The sequence below is a fragment of the Ceratina calcarata genome, unplaced genomic scaffold, assembly GCF_001652005.2.
Source record: "Ceratina calcarata isolate Rehan_Ccalc_2016 unplaced genomic scaffold, ASM165200v1 scaffold369.2, whole genome shotgun sequence".
NCBI lineage: Eukaryota > Metazoa > Arthropoda > Insecta > Hymenoptera > Apidae > Ceratina > Ceratina calcarata.
Genome location: NW_017160008.1, coordinates 142,832 through 169,907, shown reverse-complemented (window position 1 = coordinate 169,907; position 27,076 = coordinate 142,832). Strand labels below are relative to the sequence as shown.

Here is a 27,076-nt window from a genome sequence, read left to right as displayed (position 1 = left end):
CTTTAAAAGTTCGTCACGTCCGTTAGTCGATAGGAGAGCTCTAAGAGTAAAGACATACTTTCTGTATGCTTATTAATAAAAGAATAATTTCAAAAGAAGAAAAGTGTCGCTATTAATATACCCTTCTTACCCATAAATCCCTACACGTAGAAAAACTGTCGGTACGTTACTTAACGCTTAGCGTTATATTGAAGTCGCGTTGCTGAAGCATCCCTTCGTTTTAACAATCAGTGAGCTTAATACACGCACTGTCTTAGGTCTAGCATAATATTTTCAACAACTTCAACTCAGCTCGATGTTTGCTTTCAATGGCCTCGGAACGAGTCGAAAATTCTCAAGGAAACGATGCACCCTTCAACCGAGCCGTGAGTTTCCTGAGAAATAATCCTCGAGCCGACGAGACGGCTGACGTCCAGTTAACGGAATCATTCATACTATACGTCAACCGTGCGCGAACACACCGAGAGAGAACCGTGCGCGCGGCGAGGCACTTGGTACTTGGTACACGTCAAACGTCAAGTTCTCGTGGCTCGCGTCGGGCAAAAGTGTAAGAATAGAATCGAGGGTCTAGATCCTCTGTCCTTGTCGTTCCACCACTCGGAATAGAGATGGTTATACTTACATGCTTACTCTTTTGAGAGGCTCGAGTGTAATCGACAATGGTCGCACGGAAAGAGGCCGGAACGAAAACAAAGCGGGCATTATCGTTCTCCGAGGAACACGACCGCTTGCAGCGAGTTCGACCGGCAATTATAGTTTGATGGCTTTATTGCTTCAATGTCGACGTCCCGTGTGCGTCATCCCGCGTTTCGTAACGAGAAAATGAAGACTTCGATTCGTTTGACAGCCGATCTTCGAACTTCAGGTTGAAGATAGTAAGCAAAACCGATTAAGCCCGTAGACTGCCATCAAATTATTATTCAAATCAAACAAGAATGTAATAAAAATTGTATTAATATCTCATGTAATGACCATTGAAGTTTCCACTGAATATAATGTTAACAGACTTGATTTATCAGTTCTTTTATCGAAGAGACATTCTCGTTAGCTGAAAGGATGAAGAAAATTGTTTCCATTTGACGGGATCGATTTGACAATGAGTCAACGTGTCGCGGACGCGGTGGTATTTCTATCGGTTCTAATGTAGCGATGCGTGCTGTTAGCCGAGCTGTTAACAACTCTTTCTCCTCCTCGTGAGCGCGTCCGTCGCGTGAAACAAGATAAGCGGAAAAACGAGGGATAAATAACGGAGGCTACTTCTCGGCTATCCACCGGGTCGACAAGAATTCCTAAACGATCGGTGTACGTACGCAGATGCCTGCCGATGTGTGCGTGGCAGAGGCGATGGAGAGAAAAAAAGTGGCCGAAAACGAGGTGTCCGTGGAACGCGGACGTTTCCGGATCCCGGAGGATGGCCCGTGTCTCGGAGATAAGGTGGCTAAGTTCGGCATAGTTCGGTAAGTGGCAGAGATAAGCCGCGCCTGGGACACGGCTGCGCTCGGCCCGTTGGGAAACACGCGACGGTCCTGTCTCTCCCAGGTAATCGACGCGGCTTGTAATCTTAATTACCTGAAATACCGCTGGGGAATCGCGTAGGTCGGTGTATCAATATGGCCAACGTCCACGAGCAGAAAGAAAGCTTGTTAAGTGCTGATTCTCGTGAGAATTTTTAAGCGCGCGATGCGTGTCCGCCGCGCTCTATTATCGGCCCCGGGAATGGCTCGATACACCTCGCGTTTAGGGGAAAACCGTATAGAAATGATGTTGTCTTCGGGGAACGACTTGGAATTAAGTCGATGGCCGACGATTTAAACGCTTGTATATGTTTTCTTTAATGCTACTTACAGTCCTGTTCCATAAAAATGTCTGGGCCTTATCTCTTCGAAAATTAACAGATAAAATTAAGTAAAAAGGAAACGAGTCTATTTAGTGCAAATTGGGGAACGAAAGTATTTGTAACTAATTAGAGAAAATAATCTATAATGTATAGGATTCACTCTTCTTCTCGTTTTTACATTATTATAAATCCTGCATATTTTTTTTAAAACATGTATGCCGAGATAATTATTGCAATCTCTACCAAGAAATCAAGACGTTTAAAAGCACGTATCGGTAACATGATCTTTAAGAATGAACTACGTATACTGCTCAGGTAAGGATGAATGGAAGTTGAAGATGATCATCGAACGTGTATTACTTGTTCCATCGAAACGTGAGTAGAATTTGCATGCGAGGCTCAACTGCTTTTTGTTATCTCACCGATAGTTGTTATTTAAAGTTACAACTTCTTTAAGTCAGAGAACTTGTTCCATGCAACATCGTTAAGTGTACATAGTAGAGGTCTATTATCGTGAATGAACCGATATCCTGAAAGACGCACCTGTGTTCTGGTTTAAAACTGGATATTTATATTACATTTTATCTATAATATTTTTTCTCAAAGTCTAATATCTTGACTTACGAGAATTCAAAACTCATTTATTTGTATTCATGGCATTTCCAGTTTTGCATTATTTGTAATTGTATTAAATAAATTAAATAATTTTGTAAGTACTATTTTAATTCTTAATTAATAGAATTTGAAACGCAATACACAAAATGTGGTATTATTTCAGCTATCTCAATTCTCAGACGAATATTTCAATTTGATATCATACTTATTTAGGTACATGAAACATTTTTATGTCTGTACGTGGGATTCACCCATGCAGTGCTTCCCACACGCTACAAGAAAAACTCATTTATTTGTATTCATGGCATTTCCAGTTTTGCATTATTTGTAATTGTATTAAATAAATTAAATAATTTTGTAAGTACTATTTTAATTCTTAATTAATAGAATTTGAAACGCAATACACAAAATGTGGTATTATTTCAGCTATCTCAATTCTCAGACGAATATTTCAATTTGATATCATACTTATTTAGGTACATGAAACATTTTTATGTCTGTACGTGGGATTCACCCATGCAGTGCTTCCCACACGCTACAAGACTGTTTATATCAACAATCTGTAACCAAAATGCATACATAATACTCCACGTCAACAGGACCATTATTTAGTTGAACCCTGTGGCCTCAATCCCGTGATTGTTAAAGAGTTACGAGCATCGCGAATCGTCCAATGCGACGACCGCACCAACGATCTTTCTTCGCGCTTGATGAACACCACACTGTTTGGCTACACTAATTAACGCGGCCCAACTTTAATTTATAACATCTCTCACTGGTATGATTTACAGATGTCGTTCGAATATAAACTTCGTGTAATATATGCCCGCGGGATAATTCGTTCCGATCAGTGGACAATCAGTTCCACTCGTGGAGCCATAGGCTAAACTCAAATCATCTGAGCCAGTACGTTCATACATATGTATATAATGTATAAAGAAAATAAATAAATAAGTATATAATGTATAAAGAAAAGCCAGATTAGCAGAAATAAATCATGTCAAGTTGGATAACTTTAACAACGTGTAAATGTAAAACATATAAAATATTCCTAAACATTATTTGCACGACGATTTAATGCACAAGTAGCTGCACTATTGCATTCTGCATTCATTATGCAGTGATTGTAACATCCCATACGCAACGATAAACGTACCGTTATACATACCGGTCAGACGATTGCGCATGGATTAATGATTCGCTTGAATCTATCTGAGAATCGTTTGTTTGCATATCATTAACGCCTGACGGTGGTTAATTACCCGTCTAACGATCTGGCTCGTTACAACTGTTACCTATCTGTTTCAATTTGCCATGCAAATACAATTTTTTTCTTCGCGCCATCTGCCTCGGTTGCCGTTCCGCATTTCTCATTGGCATTGTGAAACGAGACGTTCTCGTTGCGTGGCATGAATCATTGCGCGGCACAGTTTCAACAGTTGAATTACTGGTATTGAATGCGTATCATATTATGTATGTACACGCTTATGTAGTTATACTTTTTTTCAGAACTCAAAAACAGCGCATTGATTTTTAAATAATTCATCGTACACCTCATATCTTTTTTACCAAAAGTACAACGAATAATAATCTCGTTTCAAATATTAATTGATATTGCATAAAATGTTTCACGAAATTACATGACCTACTAAAAAATCTCTTCTAAAGGGACAAAGTTTGTACGTTCCATTAAAGGTACTTTATCTTTTGCGATACGCTCGAGTCGAAACGAAGCGGAGAACAATCCCTCGCGGATTAACTGTAAGCGGTCGATAAATGGGAGTGCGCGTAACGAATCCGGTGCGCGCACGCAATCAAACGAAACGAGGGGAACGCAGCGTGGACGCCCGAGTGCACGGTAGCCCCGGAGCGCGCAAGGTAGGTACGAACGAGCCGCTGCCAATAAATCTACGTGGGCGAGATTGGCTCTAAGATTAAAAGTACCTACGCGGCCACGGGACAGCGTATAAAAGTGGCTCGTAACGGGAGCCGGGGCCGTCGAGAAATTTTCGGTCGCACGAAAGGGACACCGGTACCCGTTTCGCTCTCGTTTGCATCTTCCCCGTTCGGCGCCTCGCACTTTACAGGCGCGAACCATCCTGTTTCACCCCATTACTTTTCTCCTTTTCGGCCGCGAGCATGCGACATCGTGGCGAGGGGGAGAAAACGAACGCGATGACCAATGGACCCATCGATTAGATGCGGACCTCAATTAAATGGGAGCCACTTTTCCAAAAGATTTATCGATACCGTTTGCTCGTGTAAAGGCGAAGTTTCGGCCGGGGACCTTGTTACACTTGTACAATTTATTTCTATCTCGCAGTGAAGTTTAGTTCAGTTATTTTTACAGAGAATTAAAATGATTCTTTTGAAATTGTATAAATTGATAATAAATTAAATACAGGCAATGACATGCATACAGAAACTATTAATTTACCTCTAATTATAAGACTTATATGAAAACGCATCATACAAAATGTGTAAAAGTTATAAGTTGAGTGCCTTATTTAATTTCTACTCAGCTTATTTATTCTATAATTTCAATATTAAAGAAAAAAATTAAGAATTATTGAAAAATACGCCAGTGAGTAGAAATTGCGAGGTGAACAGAAACTGGGACATCTATCTTACTACAATAAAACTTTGAAACCATTTCAATTTTCTTGAAAGAAATAAAGCAAATACTTTTGGACGTCCTCAGAGCACGCAATTCTCGATTACCAGAGGTGTTCCAAGAAAGAGCGGTGAACAACGGAGCGAGAATAACGCTCCCGGTCAGGAAAGGGTTGCTGCTGATGGAAACGAGAAAAAAGAAGAGACCTCGTTACGTAGCCCGGGTCCGGACGATGTATACGCAACGAGAGATAACATCGGCCCAATACGAATATACGTAACCGGGGGAGCGCGTTAACTCGAATTAAAAGGATGACTCAGGCGAGGATCACGACGGAAACAGGCGTGTTTTCGCGAAACGCGAGGGATATCCTAACGAGCGGTCGATTAAACCATCCGTGTCGAACGTTTGCCGCGTCGAGCTTCGCATCCTCGTGTCGATAACCGACACTCGATGGAGTCGTCTCCGCGGTCCTGCACGCCACAGAAAGCCTGCAATGTAAGGCTATTACAATCAACGCTCGGTCTCGGCTTCTAATTGGCAGTCGTTTCACTGCGGCGTGCGATTACCTTGACGAGCTATGCCCTATCTATAGGCTTTGAATCCTTAATAATTTAAGAGAAATATCTTAGACGCGCTTAGAATGTTAAAAAATTTCATGCTCCAACTATTTACATGCCTCACTATCGAATAAAATAAATTTATCTTTCAATTTATCTTTCTAAATTTATTTCGTCACATTGTTAAAACTATAATTATTATTTAAGCTGGCACCAAACTACAGTATTGGTATCAAAATTGTACTGAAATTAGTGTACGAAAATTCGATAACTTTAATATGAATAAATTCTATTTCAAGATTAATAAAATCTGTTCTATAGACGTTTTGTACTGATTGCAAAGACTCGTTCAATTCTTCTTCTGTATTGCATTTTACACAAGATATTAAACGGTACTTCAGCTCTGTACAAGAGGACAACTTTGTTCGCAGTCTGTCAAGTGGCAGCCGATTGCGGATGATGGAAGTCTCGCAACGAGGATCTCGAAGAGAATCACGCGGAATCGTGCGTCCTCACAGGAGCCGGTCTCGAGAGCTCGAATTAAGTTCTCTTCCTTGTCCCTCGCGTTTCACTCGTGTAGATGCCTAAGGTAGACCGTGAGCGCACGGCCGGCTTTCCATCTTTTCTTTCGCGCCTCGACGTCGGCGGCGGCGGCGGCGGCGGTCGGCCCGCGTTCCTACTGTGTCGGAGGCGCGATCTCGTAATTATTACGTCGCGAAAGATGCGAAGTGACGCGATGATTGCCCCCCCATCGCGAGGATGCTTCAAATAGCCCCCCATCTCGCGATCTCCCTACCATTGTCCCTATCCATTTTTGCTTTTTCACGGGATAATCGTGTCGAATCGAGACGAAAGTCCGTGGAGTGGTTCAGCAGATTTACTGTAGGTTTTACCACCGCGACGTAATGCAAAACGAATTTTTAACGACGTGCGAATTAAATTGGTGATCGACACTATATGAGAAGGCAATCGTTCTGGCACGATCGAATGCCAAACCGTGAAATTCGAGAGAAGAGGGAATAAAAGTGCGGGGCAGGTGACGAAATAAAGCCGCGCCATTCTTCACGCTACGTAATTGTCGAGGCGGCAGAAGGACACGGCGAGAGCGCGGGTCGAAACGGAAAGAGGTAAGCGGATGGTATGGACGGTATCGAGGGAGTTTTGTCCTTGTTGCACGGTAGGATGCACCGGGGCCGCCATTTTCGTGGCGGTGCAACAGAGGCGTAATAACTGCTGGAATTCATGGTAATGGCGATAATGCGTGCCTGGGACGATGGGGCCCGCAGGGCCTGAAACAAGGAGGAGGGCGGCTGCGCCGAACCTCGCCACCTCGAACCGGAGGTGGGGCACCCTGCCACTTATTTATATGCATGTGGATACTTACCTGTACGTATGCCTTTTGGTACCACGCTTACGTGTGAACCCTGGTTCTTTAAGGGAGAGCCGGCTTTCTGATTGGACGTGTTCACCCAACCGATTCCTCGCCACGGCACGTCCCCTTTTCAATCAGTTCTGTTTCGATTTCCAGATCCAAAATAACCTTTTGTTTATGCATTCTTTTATATCCAATTTTAATTAATTCAAAGTTCTTGGCCAGAGCGGATACCAGATTTTATTCAGCAACCGTACACGCTTATAATTTATGGTGCAATAAAGTTAAAATGGCGGAGGTTTTATTGCTCGACTGGCCAACTCGAGTTTCGTATTTTCGCCCTTTGTTTTCGCATGATTTATTTTATGCGTTTGAAAGAATTTTAATTAATATAATACACTGTAATTAATTGTAGCACGACTTGTAGGCTAATGTATCAGTACTTTTGTACATTGCTGTAGTTGTCAGATACAAAAAAGGTCCTATACAATTTCCTTGTAGGTCCAACGGTTTAAAAGTATTTGAGGAAAAACGAAATTTTTTGCCAAAAGTTTGCTGTTTCGACGAAGGAACGACCGGATTTTGTCAGTACCCATAAAATACTAATTAACCATACTTAACTTGTTAAATACTCACTACTAAAAAAAAATTATCATTTCAAAATATTGAACGTAGCTTGTTATCACGTTTCTTAAACTTTGACTCAGGCAATCTTAAACAAACGTCGTTTTGTCATTTGCAAGTGAACTATTAATCCTGCTTGTTTTACTTATAATGGGCGAATTCTCGTTGTCTCACGATGTTTCGATCCACGGTTCGCAATTACCGGCACAATAATTCCGTCAAAGGACGAAAACGAGAAAGAGGAGCCGTGATCGTAAACGTAACCGCCGAAGGGGAGAGCTCATAGGAGCGGCTGTAGCCTCGGATTGGTCGAAACAGCACAACCGGATGTGGAGGTCGGGCCGAAGCGAGGGCGAGCTCTCTTGAATTATCCGTCTTAATTTGTCCGTCACGAGAATTAGCGCGAGTCGAATGAGGGACAGACCGGCCGAGGGGGAGGAGCGAGGGAGCGTGCGAGAGAAGTTTTACACGGGCACGAACGACTCGCGGCTCGGGCCTCCCATGGTGAACCCAACCGTCGACCTTTCACCCCCGGGGTACCCCCGCACGCTGAAACGACGTCCACTGTACACCTTGCGTGTGCTCGTTTCCTTCTCGCTTGTCTCGACCGCTTACGTTCCATCGATTATGACATCGTCAACGGTCTGAACGGTGCACGCGACGTTCACGTTCCACGCCGCGTTCAGTTCAAATTTTCAGCACGCTGATTACCGGCTTAAAACCGTGTTCACGAGCAAATTACTCTCTTTCTTAATTCCATGTTTAGTCTTTTACATACTGCTTTATGAAGCTTACGAGTATGAAATTAAAAAAAATTCCTTGAGAACATTTTGTAGTATGCAATTTTCTTATACAACAATTTTCTGTCACTTGATCTGATATATAACGTGTATAATTTTTTCTTCAAAAAACGTAAAAGACGAATCGATCACATTTTTCACCGGATGACTGAATGGTCAACACTTTGTTAGTTAATATTTACTTTGGAGACGTATGCGTACCCCAACGTTCTATTAGCCGACATTAAATCCTAATGGACTGGCTCACCTCGTTTCGCTCCTAATAACTGCTCCGTTTGCAACGTGCCGCGCGACCATACTCGCAGCTGCCTATAACCATCGACTTCGATGGTCTCGCTTTAATGGAATCGCTTATCCTCGCGTAAAAAAAAACGAGAAGGAACAATGTGAGCAGCGTACCTACGCGATGGGGAACACGGCACAGCCGATAATAGCCGTCATTTTCTCAGTCGTTGTATGTACATGGTTGCACCGCATCGTGCGGTAAACGGTTGCAAAAATGTGCGAGCCGAACCGGACCGCACGGAAACTTTTCGAGCACGAGAGTAATACGTTGGGAACATGCCCGAGCCTGAATGATACTTCACGAAACTTCGACCCTGAAGTGCAGCCCCGGTTTGGAAAAGCTGTTGGCCCGGCAAACACGCCACAAATACGATCGAGTGTGTGCTGAGGGAGTAACGCAGTACCTAATGTTGCTACCATCGCTAACCCTTCTTCAGGGAACCTGAAGTGCTGACAAGAAGGACGCATGGTGTGGATAGAGACTTGGAAATGCGTCGTCAAAAGAAAATATTCAAAAGAAAGCACCTAATTCAGTTTCACTATTTAAATTATGTTTCTTTAATTATAGTGTATTCATACGTCTGTCAAGCTTGTAGTATTTCATTTCAGTCTTCTGTTGGATCGATGTGTTAGTATTAAGGATAGGTAATAAGGCTATACACNTGATGTAATTGTAGCTATTATAACGATTCCATAATTTTTATACTATACTCTTTTTAAACATTTACAAATAAATCGACAGCATTTTACTAATCGATACCTAACGCAGTTAAAAAAATTGAGAAGACTTACCGAGGGTGCCGTCGAGAGAGAACGAATGCCTGTCGTTTCTCCACGCCCAGGAACATAAATCGCAGGTGGTAAGTCCGTCGGGGGTGACACCCTCCTCTGGTAAATAAGGCGGTCTAGGTGGTGGCGGTACGAAACTCCCGATCACAGCCCAAAGGGAGTCGACGTCGTTCCCGACGCCCGTGTAGTACAACAGCTCTTCCTCAGCGACGCCGGCGAACCAGTCCATGTCGTTCACACCGGGATGGACCGTATTCGTACTCGGGGTGCTCGTGCTCACGACAGTCACCTGAAACACGAATATAATGCTTGAAAACCATGATATTCTCAATAAAACGTTCATCTAATCAATTATTATGAAGATGTTCCAAAAATCTGTATATACTTGTACTTTAATGCACATTTTATAAAATAAAAATTCCGATCATGAACTTGCATGACTCTAGCAGTGAAGTAATGATCATCAAAAACGGAAACAGTTTGAAAACAATTTTCGGTGGATAATCTGTCCAACTGAGGACAGAAATCGCGGTGAGCAGACTGATGATCCTTTTCCGCTCGTGTTTCGGTGCAAATAGCGTCTAAAAAGTGTACCGTTCGCCAGGTCGGTCCGTTCGTTCCCCGAAGCGGATGGCGAGCGGCACTTTGTGGGGAACACCCCGGCTGTCCTAACTGCTACGACAAACAGTGAAAACGGCGCGGGCGGTCGCAAACAAATCCTGTCCTCTCTTTTTCAGTGTCTCATCGTCGGGGAGTTTTATGCTGCGGATAAACCTCGATAAACAGTGACAAAGCGTCTGCGTCTGCGGTCGTCCATCGTCGACCGAATAACTCCGGCTTCGAAACGCGGCCTTGGAAGGGTTCCTTGTAATTGGGGCAGCGCACAAAGAGACGGTGACGGTGCAGCTTCTGAAATATTCCACCTCCTCGTTTCATCCTCGTTTCAGAGGGCCTATCGATGGATCGTAATCACCGGCAGATATAATGCAAGTCCCTTTCATCGATTTCTTCGGTGATAATGGCCCGGGCATAAGTTAACTGTAACTGACGGTTCATCCTCTCCATCCGGGTTAACGGATGGCTCCTTATCTTTTAAATATCCAGTTGGAAGGTGAGAATGGAAGCTCAATTATAACAACCTTTAGAAATATTTTTCAGTTTATTATTTTTAATTTTTTATTCATTTATTCTTTACACACCAAAATCACTTTTTAAAACTTTTCACGTTTCATTTAAGACTCACTATAATTCAATATGAATAATGAAAAATAAGTACAAAATTAATAAATAATTCCTGCTTTGTAAACATTAATTATAATAATTGATCCACGTGATTATGACTGTATTACTGAATTTAAGAGATTCGAATTGTTTATGCAGATAATATTTATAACTCACGATGATTTTTTAAGCGGGATGAGCTTTCGTGTGTTACTGAGAAATTTCGTGCGGACGAAATCCGTAACATTCGATTAAAATGCAACGATCGTTCTGCAGGCTGTACAAGCGAACCTCCCAAGCTTTAGGGAGGAACGATTTCAGCGATTTTCTGGTATCGATGCTTGCGCAAGCCGCGATTACTCCGATCAACGAGCGCGTGGCACGAGACTATGGCGTGGTCGCCTCCAGCTACGAATTTCATACACGATTTCCCTGCGCTAAAAGAAATATACCACCGCGCTGCACTCTTTTCAGGAACCGGAGATTGAAAGCAGCTTAGGTATTTGTCACAGTCTGCTTTTGCCCTCCAGTTATTCAGGATAATTCTCTATGATTACTGAGAGTCAATTGTTGTTGAGAAGAATTATTGGAGTAAATTGGAGCGCAATTTCGTGTGTATCGCATTTTTGAGAAAGTGTTGACCTAAATATGACTTAATTGATTTCTAACTTTTTACGTTTAACATATTTCTGTACTTAATACAGATAGTAAGTATAAAGAGGAAAGGAGTAGAATAATATATGTAATTATTACATGATACTATCGCATTTTTGAGAAAGTGCTGACCTAAATATGATTTAATTGATTTCTAACTTTTTTACGTTTAACATATTTCTGTACTTAATACAGATAGTAAGTATAAAAAGGAAAGGAGTAGAATAATATATGTAATTATTACATGATTGTGAAAATAAAGGTATTATTGTTTCATGAATTATCATACTATTATGTAAAAAGAAAATATCAATTTCACAATTTTACTTCAATTAACTATTAAGGGAATGAAAAGGTGCAAAATGTAAGTTTATAAAATCCTCAATGTCTTTCAAGTTTCATGACTTGACTTGGTTTTTATTCATCAAATATTTCTATTCTATACATTTTCAATTCTACATACGATAAATAATGCAAGTGAAGCAGCGACGGGAATACTGAATGTATATTTGTCACTTAAGATACAAATTAGCTACACAAATAAACTTATCAGCCAATGTAAGAGGAAGAGTTGCCACACGACTGAACTTGACCAATTCAATTCAACAAGAGCGTGCACATTGTACACGTTTTAATTAAACGAATCGTATCAGACGCGGAGGATCGCGCAATTTTTGTTCCGCCTTTTCACGCGGTTTTTCCACAAAAAGAATTTAACACGCGAGGAGGCTCGGTGCGAGCGAGCGAGAATCCCGGTGTGTCTCATGGGACGAGTGGTGCTTTTGTGTCGAACGAAGGGGGTCCGTGACCATGATTATGGATGGGCCTCGGCTCTTGGGCGTCGATGGGGCCCCGCGGTCGCCGCACAATGCCACGTATTGATCGGCTTAATTACCGTGATATCGGCGTAATTAAAGCCCCGTTGTGTCAAGACCCTTCTCTCGAAGGCGTCGACGAAACCCGTGACTGGACTCCCGGCATCAGGGATTCCATCTCCCTTTCCTGCCAGCGCGCCTTCATCTTTCACCCTCTCGCACTCTCTTTTTTTTTTCTCTCTCGCCTCTCGAGAGACCGCTCTGTCACTTTCTCGCGCGGCTCGGCAACGCTTTGTTAATAAGCCATTATCTGCGCGGTGACGCGTCTTCGACGAATCGCCGCGTTATTCCACGCTTCGGGCGCTTTCAATCACGGCTCGGTTCGAAAAACCGCAACCCTTCTTCATGCGTATGACTGGCGCAAAAATCCGAGACGAACATCGTTCGTTGCACGCCAAGAATTACCCGAGAAAGACTGAACAGCGTTTAATAATAATTAGCAATTAATTACAGTCTATGATTAGAACGATTGTTCGAGGATTAATCGACGTAATTAAATTTGTAATTCAATTGACGTCTGATCATAATTTATAATTACAACAGTAATTAATTCTTTAGAAAATTTCCATCTAGGTGGGTCGGGAATCCTTTTGATACCTGTACGTATATCTTGTAAAAAAATAATTGAACGCCGATGTTCAACGTTTTCCCTCGGGCCGCGTCGCGATTGACATCAACGTTTTAGAAAATTTAACGTGTTTCCTTAATTCCTCGGAGAGTACAGGCTCTGCATCGAACCTACCTACATATTCCGGGAACATTCAGTGAAATCGAAATCGTTGTGTAACATCGTAGTTAATTCAACAAACCGGAAAGTCAACCAAGACACCTAACCAAGTCGTGCGAGATCCTCCAGGAGCTTGACAGCCGCGTCGTGAGCAGTCCGAGGAATCGGGGGTAAGTGCGAACAGAACATAGGCTATCGCGTGTTCACGTTACGTTAACAAATCGAAATGGGACCTAGAGCGCAGCCCCGTCGCGGAACGGTCAATTAACTCGTCCCGAACGCAGCACGGGGAAAACGGTCCCACGGGTGAACTTTGATTGATTTGCGATCGTTCGCCGTCGACCTAACAAGCTGACGGACGAGCGAGTGTTGGTAGTCGCGAGCGAGACGACGAGGAAGCCTGTGGCTTTCCCTTCGGTTCGCTCGTTACGTTCGAACGGAACGTATCGTTGTAATTACGAGGCGTCGGCGTTTACGAGCGCCGAGGATGATGCCTGTTAACTTGCCTAACGAAACTCGCCGCTGATTCGTAACGCGAGCAGCGCGACCACTCGTTAAAAGATTCGTTAACTTCTCGCCAAGACGAAACGAAGTGAATATCGGCAGGGCTCGTTCGTCGTATTATTTCGCTATGAATTTTAAATCGCGATCGTAAAGTCGCCGCCGAAGCCAGAAAATTTCATTGTTACGGAATAGAGGCTAGAACTCGGGATTCCTCGCTGACAGAGGTTCCGTCCTTCCCGTCGTAAAACAAACACGCGTTAGAAAAAGAGACAGTTCCTCCCCGCGGGGGACAAAAGGGAAGCGAGTCTCGCTCGTAAAATCTTTTCCCACTGTGTCGACGCAGAACCCACTCACTCCGCCCCGTGGTCTCTGGAACCGGGGACGTCACGAAATTCCTCGAGCATCTCGGCTCGAATCCATCTTAGAGAATTACATGGTGGAATTCGCGCCCTCTTTCCGTCGGCCACCCTTGGCCCCTGTGTTCTTCGTCGGCCGCCGCGCTCTGTCCATTTGCAATTCTGACACACTTCGCGGCGCGGCTATAGAAACGATCCCCGAGTATCCCGGGCCTCCCTCTCTGTCTCCTCGTGGCCGTGGCGCGGAGTGGAATCTGTCCGCAGTTTGAAGCAGGAAGGTGCCGCGAATGGCGGTAGCGTTGGAATACCAAACGATTCCCGGAAACCGCTCAGGTCCCCACCTCCTCGAGCTCGTCCTTCTCATGTCCTCGTCTTCGTCGTTGTCGAAGGCCTGCACATGCCTCCCGAAAGTTTTCGGGCGCGATACGGGGCAGAGGCGAAGCGGAGAGAGATGCGTCGCAGAGGGAGAGGGCTGACTGTTCCTGGCCAGGTTTAAGGGGTCGTTAAGAATGGGTTCGAGGGCCAGGGCCGTATATAACGGATAATTGACAGCCGTTCTCGGGGCCGCCGTTTACTTTGCATGGACATTGAATCCGCGCGGCAACGCCGGACGAACGGACGGACGAGTGGACGGACGGATGGACGGAACGAGACGAGAGAGGCATCAGAGACGTGGGGGCCACGAAATTCGGACGGGAACCAAGACCAAGAGGGAGACCGAGAGACCCGAGAGGCTGCGAGATACGAGGCTACCGCCGTTAAGGGAACGTGGGCCGAAGGGAGGCACGGCGTAAAGGCAAATGCTCGAGACCGCGGCGGCGCGGCAGGCCTCGTAAATTCTTCAATTCCGATGCTCGAAACGGGCACAAACGCGACCGTGACATGCTCCTGCCCCTTTCTACCGCAGCCACGAGCACCAGATTCGGCTTAATTGCCGGCCCGGCCCCGTTGCGCTGGGAAAAACGGACTGATACCGATTATGCTGGCGTTGAAGTCTCCGCTGCATGTTGCTTGCAGTCGGAACTTTGCTATTCCGAATATGAAACGATTGTTTTCATTTTGTTTCCGTAATTTCTTTTCGTTGGAACATGATTGGCTAATTAGTTTTGTAAATGAAACATTAATGTGTCTAAAACCAAACAGTAAACGTTTGCCTAAAATAAATTCCGATAATATCAAATATCTTATATGAAATCTACATTTAATTAATCACATTATATAATTTGTTATTTTATTTATATCATACAAAATATACTTTTGATTTATATTCTGTCCTTCAGTAATGTTTTAAATGTATTCCTGAACTTTACTCTCTATAATGATGGAGAACAGGATTTAAGCGATGCGAGAATAGTCGTTCAGCGTGCATCGCGACAATTAACTTCTAAGATCCATCTCATGCCGCGTACTTGTACGACATATAGTAACAATAACGTACAGTTAGACGAATGGGAAGTAGAGTGATGTCCGATGCCCGTGAAACAGCGTCGCATTACGTCGCAAATTACGATCCCCCGCTGCGGTCCGTCGTGCCCTAAGCGTGCCCTGATGGACATAGTACTTAGTTTAACGCCACGCAACTCCTTCGCATGAAGAGAGTTGATGAAGTCTTTTGCGGGCGTTTTAACTGATCCGCTTTTCCCCACGGTTGACGTACGCTTGCATTTCCCACCGTCGCGATCAGCCCGGGATAATCTGTACAGCGGTGGAATTATTTTTCCTTTCTCGAGTTCAGTTCGTGGTGTTTGAGTGCAAAGATGCTTAAAGAAAAATAAATGTCCGAGGAATTCCATGCGATTTTTGGTTCAAATCTGTCACTTATATTGCAAGCTTTAAACAAATAGACGGGTTCGCTTTTATTTATGTACATAGAAAATGCCAATTTTATTCCTGATTTTAATAACAAAGATTTATCCCAATAAGATATTAAAGAAATGATCATTTTTCAAGAAAGTTCAAACTGATGAAAATGAATTTGTATAAATTTCTATAATATTCAGTTTCTGCTTAAATTTTTCCTATACATTCAGTTTCTGCTTCGTTGACTGGTTGAGAAAGAGGGATCTTGGGTTTAGGTAACTGTTTACAAATTTTGTATGCATTTTCTCGCCACGGAAGAGGGTGAGATAAATTCCGGAACGCCGCAGGTCACCCACTGACGTCTCGCATTTAGAAACGCGCAGAGACAAAGAAAGTAAAGGAAAGGGAAAATAAACGAGCGGATGGAACGTAGGTACACGCGATCCACCGAAATATGCATTTCACCGTGGCCTGTCGTGGACTCGACAATATGTTAGCAAGATTGGTATCAGCCGGGAGCGATGGGAACGGATTCCGCGAAAGAAGGTTGCCCGGAGTGGACCAAAGTGACTTGTCAAAAGACTCTCGGACACTCTCAGTCCATTTCTCTCCCTCTTTCTTTTCTCGAGAGTCAGGTAATCGATCGCGTGGCTTCGGGCAAGGATTTTTCTGTTCCCCGGTCGATGTACCTGCGGTTTCTCCTTCTGTTCGTGTTGTCACCAGATCTATCTGTCTTTCTTGTTCAGACTTATGGGAATAGCGGACTTGTCAACTCGTTTGGCTTACACCGGCTCCGAGATAAAATCCGGTGGCGGCTTAGCCGCTCATAATGGCATCGGTGCAGCACTCATCGATGAACCAGTCCGATGTCATAATATTGTGGGCACTGTTAGGTGCAGTAGTATTGTTTGACCTCATCTCAAAGGAGACTGTCAGAAAACAGATTATCGTCAATAGCTATCGAAGTCCAGCAGATCAACCTATAATAGTCGAACCTGTTGACGCGACGATATTTTACATAAATGAATTATACGTGCTGATCAAATTAACGGTTGGATTAAAAACGACGTTATCAGATGAATAACGTTTTCGTTTAAGACGAAACAAATATGCCAATTAATATACTATTTAGTCTATAATTAAAAAGAAAGAGGGACACCTTGAAGTGCAGGTATGCAAATTGGCGATAACATAAACTACTTCTTCACCCGGAAGATGCACACAATTCACTTACGTATGTATTCCGTAAGCGTTTTATAGCCGCGTGAAAAAAGCGGGAGCGTTGCTGGGTTTCGCCAAAGTCCAATTATCCTCTGATAACAAAACATCGTTTCTTGCGCAGCGCCGACATAAATTACAACTCGTTTAATTAACTAACTTATTACGGAGAAGAATCGAGCCTGTTAACAAACTTTCGCGTAATGAGTCCGGCCGCCTTTTATTACACGGCGCGCGCAAGCGAGAAGAACGTAAAAAAAAAAAAGAGAAAAAAACTGCGGACAAAGATTTTATCGTTGCGCGGAAATGAAAAAATAAAAATAAAAAATGAGAATCAATCAATTTTTACTGCGCCGCGTTATCGTTAATCAGTAAACCCAATCAAATTCGTTTCCCATTATCACGTTAATTGCTTTTTGAAAGAAACCAGCTAGTCTCTTTGCTGTTTGAAAGGCATATTTTTAACCGGAACAGTAAGCGTCGAAAAGTGATCACAGCCATTAATAAATTTTCTCCTTAACAAGCTCCGGTCGTTTTATCAACGTCCAGAAAAAAAAACAGGAAACAATCAATTTCTTAGAAACGGGACCGAGCGAGCCAGGGCATGGAAAATTAGCTAACACGCGATCGGCAGTCTCTGGTCTCGGTTCATCCTCGTGTCGTAACTTTGTTCGCAGTCGAACTTAACGAATGTGCTATATAACCAGTTCCGTCGCGCGGTCTATGAACGATCGAAGCGAACGGTAACGAGACGAGACGAAGAAGTGGACGAGAAATGGCAAGAGAGCTGGACAATGAAGAAGAAGACGAAGAAGAATAGCGACGAGGAAAGGATGAGCGTGGGGTATAGAGTAAGCCCCGCGACTACTTTGTCCGTCTGTATACGTTGAATCATCCGGTCGGTTTCCTTTCACGAGCCGATGGCAGCCGTTCCCGGCATCAAGGCCTGTGGTCTCCTCCGAGCAAGCATAATGACTCAATCCGCGATCCACCTTGTCCCCACCCTCTCGACTCAACCACCGGGAAAGAGATCTTCCTCTCTTTCTCACCGTCACGTTTCTCCCTCGGGTTCCTCGCTAGTACTCTTTCCTCCTATCGCGCCGATATTATACATCCGTCCGCAAAACCCAAAGAGGCCCGATCCGTCGCTGGAAGCTGCGGTTTCTCTCCTCGCCGACTCTCGGGGCGTGTCTCTCTTTGTCGCTGCTACGCTTTTCTCATCTCGTCCTTAGCCTCTCTCTATTTCCTCCGTTAGCAACCATTAGGATCATTAGCTACCAGGGATTACCAGAGATTTCCACTGACACTGTGCATTTAATATTACGTACATAAATGTTGATCTGTTGGCTCTAAACATTCCGTTTAGAGGAAGGAAATTTGTCTTTAAGCGTCGTTAGATATATTTCCTTGGCTAAAAAGTTTCTTCTTAGGGATACAAGTTTCTCTTATAAATAAATCGGTAGGGAAATAATTTATCGACGCCGATGGGGATTCTGGGACTTCACGGAAGCGATCGAAGGCTCGAGGCCAGGGACGGTTGGTTCATGGGAAATTTCGTTTAGGATTCCATTCGAATTTTTCACGGTGGCAGCCATAGATTAGGAGATACAAAGCGCGACTTGTGCCGCGCCACGCCGCGTCCAGTGGAAGCTTGTACGTATCACGCGGGGATTCAGCTGGACAATTTATTGCCAGGAAACGCAATGATCCAGCGGCCCGCGGTGAGGAATCCGTACGGCGATTACCATACGGCACCGCGGAGGAGCCCGATTATTCACCGGCTCGACGGATCGCCACCGATCCTATAGAGAAATTAAATAAGAACCACCACCCTGACGCGACGTCGAAAGCGATACTGAGGATCCTGCGACGGGCAACTAATGCCTATTTAAACATGTGCTTAGCTTTCCTTCATTTGAACAACCTGAGCTCGCGAGTCAAACTACTACTGTAAATCTCGTTTAATGACTGCAAGTGTCTGTCTATTGTATTGAGTCAGCGGACAGGCAAACAGCGGAATATACAGTATACTCGAACACTTTATAAATAGCTTAAAACAAAGTTATAAAAAATTCGACATTCCTGTTTGCTTAAAGAAATGTCTTGAGCGTTGGTCATGAATCATTTAAAAAATTCGACGGTTCAACCCGTTCAGCGATCACAATGATCGCTTAATTGAGCGTAAGATATCGGAGTATACGTAAAGAAAAGAGTAGCGACGAGTATCCCGTCGCGTCGAGAAGAATTCTGTGTTCCAACGTTGACAGTGGAACAGCTCCGAATGAATCGGCACTTCTGTCAAGCGTAGAACGTATATGAAACCGGTCCACCGGTTACCTTTTCCGATTGCACGGATCAGGCGTCGGTATTCAGTGCCGGTGTTCTACCCGAGTTCGTTATCAGAACGAATTTCTATCGACGTCGATACGCGGCTGTCTGATACCGTCCGAACTACCACGCCGATCAATCCGAATATGTCCGCGGCTAGTTAGATCCGCTGACATGCGGTTCTAGACTCGATATCCCCGGTTGAAATCTTGTTCTCTGCTACCGAACCTAATTCCATGCGCGAGATTTCAACATGTTCCATTTAACTGAATCCACGCGGGGCTCCGGACATGTTAAAACGAGTCGAAGGGATTGATAAATTTTAATGTTGCATTTCATAGTAAAAAGACAGGGCACGTTGAACGGTTTAAAAAGCCAGTGAGACCCTCCTGGAGGATATTTAATCTTCAGACGGATTCCCCTCGCATTCATCAACGTTCGGCTGTCAAACTTATCTCGCTGGCAACGTCATTGTTCTGCCGCGAATTCCATCGGCCAGAATCTCGCCGCGATCGGCGTCGCTGCAAGAACCGATAATCGTCCGACAGCAGTCGGAGATGGATCAATTACCGCGAGATCGCTGGTTGGAAGCCGCCAAAAACGACGTACGTACCAGGCATACGTCCCGTGTACGACCGTGGCACTGCGCTGAGACCAGGGGTAATAATGGATCGGCGGTATTATTATGATTTCAATGGCGTGGCCCGAACCGATGAGAATCTAGATCGTGCACCGGGTCCCGCTATCGAGCGCAACGATCGGCACGGTGATTGATTCCTCGGTATTCATGCGGATCGGTACCACGGCGTGGCCGCGGCGCGATATCATCGCCGGGCCGACGCGTTGCAACGCGCCGCGATGCCAGAGATAGGTACGCGAACGTGGCTCCGCCAGAAGAATCGTGTCCACTTCCGATCGATCGATTGACGTCACGATCAACCGAAAGCTACCGGCCGAACTACCAGCACCAGTTCGACCGCGCCGCGTCGTGGATTTCGCTTTCGGTTCACCCGCTGCTATGCTTAATCGAGCGAAACGTCAGTTTTCCCTTTCCCTTTTAAGAGATAATTTATGATCAAATTTACACTCTGTGTGCTATGAATAAATTAGAATTGAATTTTCTAGGATTATTAGATTTGTATTAAAATCAATGGCTGTATGTCTCTTATTAAGATAGTTGATCATTATTAGATTTCATATATTAAATAAGATAAGGATAAAAATATAAGTTTTATATTAAAAGTCACATACATAAAATGAAAAAATGAGTATACACTGTCGAAAATTTGGATCACAAACACGGATCATATTCTTTGGTACCTACATTAATCCTGTGGAAAATATCGAACAATTTTCAATACTTTTGATTTAGGCAATAACCACCTTGACTCAGATTGCGCATAGTTGGGGTTCATAGATTACCTGATTAAAAAGTGCAATTTTAATGGGATTGCAAAACAGCAGGTTAAGTATAGCGCACTTGGTCTTGTTTCAACCGACAGAAATTGATCCGTGAAATATGTGCTCCGAACCACAGTGTTCCACGCTACAGCGAATAGTTGATCATTATTAGATTTCATATATTAAATAAGATAAGGATAAAAATATAAGTTTTATATTAAAAGTCACATACATAAAATGAAAAAATGAGTATACACTGTCGAAAATTTGGATCACAAACACGGATCATATTCTTTGGTACCTACATTAATCCTGTGGAAAATATCGAACAATTTTCAATACTTTTGATTTAGGCAATAACCACCTTGACTCAGATTGCGCATAGTTGGGGTTCATAGATTACCTGATTAAAAAGTGCAATTTTAATGGGATTGCAAAACAGCAGGTTAAGTATAGCGCACTTGGTCTTGTTTCAACCGACAGAAATTGATCCGTGAAATATGTGCTCCGAACCACAGTGTTCCACGCTACAGCGTGCCGCCTGCGGTCTCTTAATCAACATTTCGGTTCGATGAAATTATCGGCGGACGAAATGGTATCGGAGCAAAGAGTTGCGCGACATTGATATATGATCTGTTCGGTATCTCGCGGCGCGAACATTATGCCATCACTTGCAACACCGTGCCACGCGGTTAGCTAGGTGCACTGCGGTACACGTTGTGTCGTGGTAATAACGTCAAACCCGATGACACGACGATAAGCACGTCGTCGCTAGGATCGTTATTACGGTTCATGTATCGATATCTCGCGCGAAGCTTGTAATTTGTTGTCGATGAGGTAACTGAGACTCTCTGTGTAACATGCAACAGAACGGTATTGTCTATTGAAGATACTTAAAATACTGGCCGTCTATTGTATTTGTTTTCTAAGCTTGACGCATGGGAAATGTTAAATACGTGTTTAACACTGACAGTTTATGTACACTAATATGTTTATAGTTATATTTTTTATATTTGAATGCAATTTGGTATTGGGATATTTTAATTTAATTCAGCTTAAACAATAATTACAAATTTAAGAATATAATAAAACGATTTTCATTTTTTATTTTTTGTAGGAGAATTTTTAATATTCAATGAACTAAAGCAGCTTCATTATTTTAACAATTGAAATTTGAAATACTGATTTCTAATTTGCGGAGAAATCCAACTTATTCTCGTCTCAATAAACTAAACGGATAACACTAAATACGACTGGCCACAGACGGTGGATTGCAAGACTTTGAACACGAGAGAGACAAGTTTCATCCCCGTCATGAATCTTAACAGATACGAGGTCCAGGATACGGGAGATCGGTCGGCTGGCTATCGCGACTATTACGAGCGACGGTGCACTTTTATAAACTCGTTATTACGGCCGGTATCACCGTCGGGATCGCGCCGTTAAGTCCGTTGAAAAGAGCGCGAAAGCGCCGCGCGCCGCACAGGAGGCGAGCACTAAGAATCCGGTTCTCGATTCGCTCGGCGATGATCCGGGGGTCCGACGCATCGACGACGAGGAGCAACGTCGCTGCTAGCTTAATAATGTCTCCGACACGGAATTGCGACTTTGCGCGGCGAACGAGAGAGGGAAAGAGAGAGAGAGAGAGAAAGGGTGCTTACCTACCATCGTGGAGTCGCGAGATCGACTTTAGCGAGGATAACGTGCGACGGAGAAGGAAAATGACAGAGAGAGCGAGAGAGAAAGGAGATCGCGTTGAACGATGGAAAGAGGAACCTGTTATTTCGGCGAGGCTCGAAGCTGAGGCGAGATTACACGCTGTCACACACCGTTCCTCGTCCGAACCCTTTCGGCTTCGGCTGCTCTCTTCGGTGCTACGTCTCCACCTAAGCGATCCTCGCATCTCACCTCTCTTCTCCGGCGGGGGCCGTTTAAGGGGGAGAGACGAAACGCGAACGGGGCCCCAGCCGGCCAACATCCGACGTCTTATTCGCGCGATTATCATCGCTCGTCGATTTGCGTTTCGTGGCCCCCGATCACGCTGCCTTGCGTTGCCACTTAATGCGGCCGTCCCTCACCTTTAACTGATCGGTTAACAGTACCAAACGACGCGTCCGCCTCGGGTTAATTATATTTTCTAAAGGGATCCATGTCCTCGATGTCTTTTGTATTGCAATTAGCATGCTATCGCTCGCATGGTAGATATCATATGTAAATACCACGCGTTTAGAAAAGCTGACACCTGTTGATTTATGCGTTTGTTCAGAGACATCAATAATCTCAAACGACAGAACATTCTTTTTACTTCTCATCACCGGTCTCTTAATTAATTTCTATTCTATAAATTGAATCCGTTCTCTCTGCTACGATCGAACGAACAATTACATAATTGTTTCTAAGTTTCGCGGGCGTGCGTTGCGTCTCGCCGCGCTGTGCTGCTCGCATTTTCAACGGCCGCTTAAACGCGAGGGACAGGCGCATTAAGTCGCTCCGGTACCGTAATCAACGTCAAGAAACGCGAGTCGACAAACGATAATAGTTGCTCGAGCGGATCGAATCGGCTGGGACGCATGGGCCGTTCACGAACATCTTATTCTCCACGCGATACCGCGCCGCGACAGATACTCGCAGACGGATTTAATTCACGGTTCCGCGTTGCCCCGCGTAGGCGTGGCCTGTGTACTAGAAACGCTTTACGCATTGTAATTTCAACGTGTAGGCCAGTCCACGCGTGAACAATTAGGTGCAGGTTAATAATTATGTTCACTTTACGCTAGTAATGAGTTACGGTTGCGAGATTGCATGCGCGGTTAACCGAAGCTATAATTTCAGTCGCCGTTCTCTAGTCGCCTACGATTTCTGTCAGAAAACTGTACGCTACTGAGGATCAAAGCCTGAATCTCGTTTATTCAGGAACTTTCGCGGCAATAAAAAGATCAGGAGAGATTGTACAAAAAAGGGAGACGCTCGTGACGTCAATCACGGTGTTCGTGCATGATAAACACAGCAATTTACAAAATTTACGGAGTTAACGACGTATGCATAAGAGAGGTGGAAGATGTGCGAATCAAGATCCTCAGGATTCCTTTCTTTAAAATGGTTGTAAGACCTCAAGGCTGTTTTGAGTCAGGTGAACATCTTCATAAAAAGAAATACAGTTCCGTTCAGTTTTTAGAAGTCGTGTAAAGTAAAGTTGCAATTAAAGTCTAGAGGAAATTGTCTGTTATATGTAATAACTTTTTTGTTATGATTATCTCCCTTGGCGTTGATACTAGATTTCGTTCTTATACTTTGTCCATTTTAAATCTAATTTAAAGGTGCACTGATATCACTTTCTTGACAAAAACTTGAGCAAAGAATTTTGTCCACTCGATTATGATCATCGAATTGACGTTATCTGCCACTCCGATCACGGAGAATGTCGAGGATACCCGCCGTCCCGTGGGTCGCGATCCATCGCATCGCCAGAAAATCTGACGTCCGGCCTGCATCCGGTGACGCTAAACGGCCGAGACAGCGAAGAGGCCGCCAACGTTGGAGATCGTCCGTAGATTAAGCGATTTAGCTTTAGCCGCGGACGATCCCGCGACGTTCGCCCAGCGAAACTCGTCCGCGACCTTTCCATCCGGAAGGCTTCGTTTATGAGGCGGATCTCGCGCGACGCCGGGTATTACCCGACAGGAAAGAGAGAAACCATTGTCGTTGCAGCAATGGTAGAAACGTGCTCGCGTATAAATATGCAGATCGGGACACGTATTTTTCACGCTTCGCTACTCCGGCGTTTTTCTTCCACTTCCGGCGATACCTCTCCCATTATGTCGTGCGTTACCGAGGTTTTTTTCTCGCATTGTCAGTTACTATTGAATATTGCTTTGACGTATCTATTGTGCGTTTGAATAGAATGCTAATTTTATGCAAAATTATTTGCATCAGGGAAAATCATGAAAACCGATTTAGTAATCTTCATTTCTTATCATGAAACATTTCCTCCAATTTATTTTGATTCTGTACGTAAGAATCTCAGTTTTGCTGTCGGGGACGGAACAGAGTTTCTCGGTTTCGAGCATGTAAACGTTTCTTCTTTCCCCCCGTGGCACTTTCGTGTTCGATCAAGATTAGAACGGACAAGCGAGCTGGGAGAGTGAAACGCATCGACTTAATAACACGCTATCCCTTTCGTAATGCGTCGTCTAAAAAATGACCGCATTAACGGAAACTTATTTCGACGGTGACACGGTTGGGTGCAGTAATACCGTGCTGCGCCGCGCGGCGCACCGGGTGAAAGTGAGTCCGCGTGAACCGGAAACGTCGAAACTGTCTGTTACGTATGACTGCTGTATCTCCATGTATATACGTGTATTCGCAAATGCTGCTGTTCATTATTTGCAGCTTAATGTTCGACAACAAATAGTTTTACACTGACATAGATTTATGACGTTTATAGATTTGACAAATAAATCTAAGTAGATACAATTTTTTCTAACACTGATACTACGTGTTGATTTAATTTTGTCATGAGACAACTAAATCAAGTTTTCCATTAACTGTCACCTTATGCATATTAGGAATTTATTTGATTAATAAGTAAAGAGCCCAAAGGAATACAGATTAGATAAAACAGATGTCAACAAGTAAATATTAATTGAAACAATACAACGTTCTTATCAGCATCAGAGATACGAATTTCTATTTTTATAAATAAAATTTAACGAAATGCATATAAACATTTATTTTCTCCACTAAATATTATTAATTGTATTTTACTTTAGGTACTTTTTATTTTTTTATACATTGCATTTCTTTAAATTATTTAAAATTCCATAAGTGCACAAACATCTGCAGTGTAATGATTACTAAAGATTACAAGTGGAGCTAATCGAATCGTTTGAAAACTTGGATCGTTCTTACGAGAGACGAGAACGAAGAGATAGTGGGTACTTGGCAGGGGGTTGCGAGAATACGATGCGCAGGAAAGAGGCAAGTTGAAGTAAAAACAGAAAGGGAGAGACAGATAGTGGGAGGGATGGGAAGTGAGGGGATGAGAAAAGAAATGCCACATAAATAGATGAGCTGTCGGAGCGGCGGGATTACGTATGACGGGACACGAGGACGGTGGAGGCGAGATGATATCTGGTTCGGGTAGGCACGGTGATAAATCTGTGGGCCTTTGTCAGGTGGAGGCGCACAAGGTTCTCTTCTCTCCCGACCCAACTCTCGTAGATACGTACACGCAAGAAGGAGAGAGAGAGAGGGGTAGAGAGTACGAAACGGGCCGGCGGCGCGGCGATCAGCTTCCTACCGCGCGCGCCTCCTTTGTCTCGTCGCTCCTCGGGATGGCTGGAATCGATCAAATCCTTTACGAATTTCGCCACTGTGGAACGCGCTGCGCCCGTCTTTGCGCCGGGCTTCTGGGATAACGATCGAACGATAAACGATATCGATAAGCGATCGCGTTCGTCGCGACGTGGAATTCGACGGAGAGGCGGACCCGCTCTTACAACTTACGCCACGCTATTTGATTGATCCCTTCCTTCTGTGCTAGCTACGTGAAACGTTGGTCGTACATACGTGTACGCCTGGACGTTTATTAAGAAGCTGGGAGTTTTTTGCATACCATACTGCATTCCGGCTGATCTATGTCTCCAGTGAACATTTTTTAACGTGGGAGTTCAAGTTAGAATAGTAGGAAAGTAATGCTTCCTATGGAACGAGAATCTAATTTTATCCTCCAAATGCCAGCAGGGTTTTAGGTATATAATTAAATCTTTAATCCAATGGGCATCAAGTGGTATTTTATTCGGATTTGACTAATTATGAATTAAAATTATTTAGTCAGTTTAATTGAGAAATTTAATTGTTAATTGTTAATACAATTAAAAAAATCTGGATCCCTGAATCCCTGAAGAAATATAAGAAATAATTTATTACTACAACAATTTTATAAATAAACTTCACATGTTCCTTTCTATTATCTGACTCTAAATCTTCTACGACGGCTTTTAAGTTTTCATCGATCACGTTGAAGTTCTCTGAAATCGTACTGAATGGTTGATGGCGCGTTTGTCAGGAGGACGACAAGCGATATGAGATGCGGCTTGCAGAGAACACCGAAAATCTTATAATCCTTAAAAAGAGGGGGTCGGCGTTAGAGAACGTTTTAATCCGTAAACACATCGTTTGACGACGACGACTCGACGGGCAAAGGTTCCTCGTCAGGTATTCCGAGCAACTGTAATCTCTCGTTCCGGCTCACGCACACGCGCCCGTTGCGTGCAGCGCGCAACCCTCTTCGCTGCCGTCCACGATCGCATTAGTCGCGCTTGCCTTCGAAACCCTGAAACGGATCACGGTAACTGGAAAAATTCAGGTCTACCGGTGACCAGTAAAATTAATGCTGCAGTAAGCGGTGAAATGAATGCTCGAAAAACCAGTTCTGTGAGAAGGAATTTTTATTTACCAGTCATGAACTCTAACAATATTTTGAAATTATTTTTTA

At 43.8% G+C, this 27,076-nt stretch overlaps 1 protein-coding gene across 2 annotated transcripts in view; it reads right to left on the bottom strand.

Annotated features, from left to right (window-relative positions):
• Positions 1–27,076, bottom strand: part of LOC108625709 (TSC22 domain family protein 1) — an 82,526-nt gene that overhangs the window by 25,041 nt on the left and 30,409 nt on the right. For both annotated transcript variants that reach the window (XR_003389291.1, XM_018025914.2), the window contains exon 2: positions 9,500–9,785. Coding sequence is in view for 1 of the 2 variants with exons in the window: in XM_018025914.2 (XP_017881403.1) it covers positions 9,500–9,785 (286 nt within the window). In the remaining variant the exon portion in view is untranslated. The remainder of the gene's footprint in view (positions 1–9,499; positions 9,786–27,076) is intronic.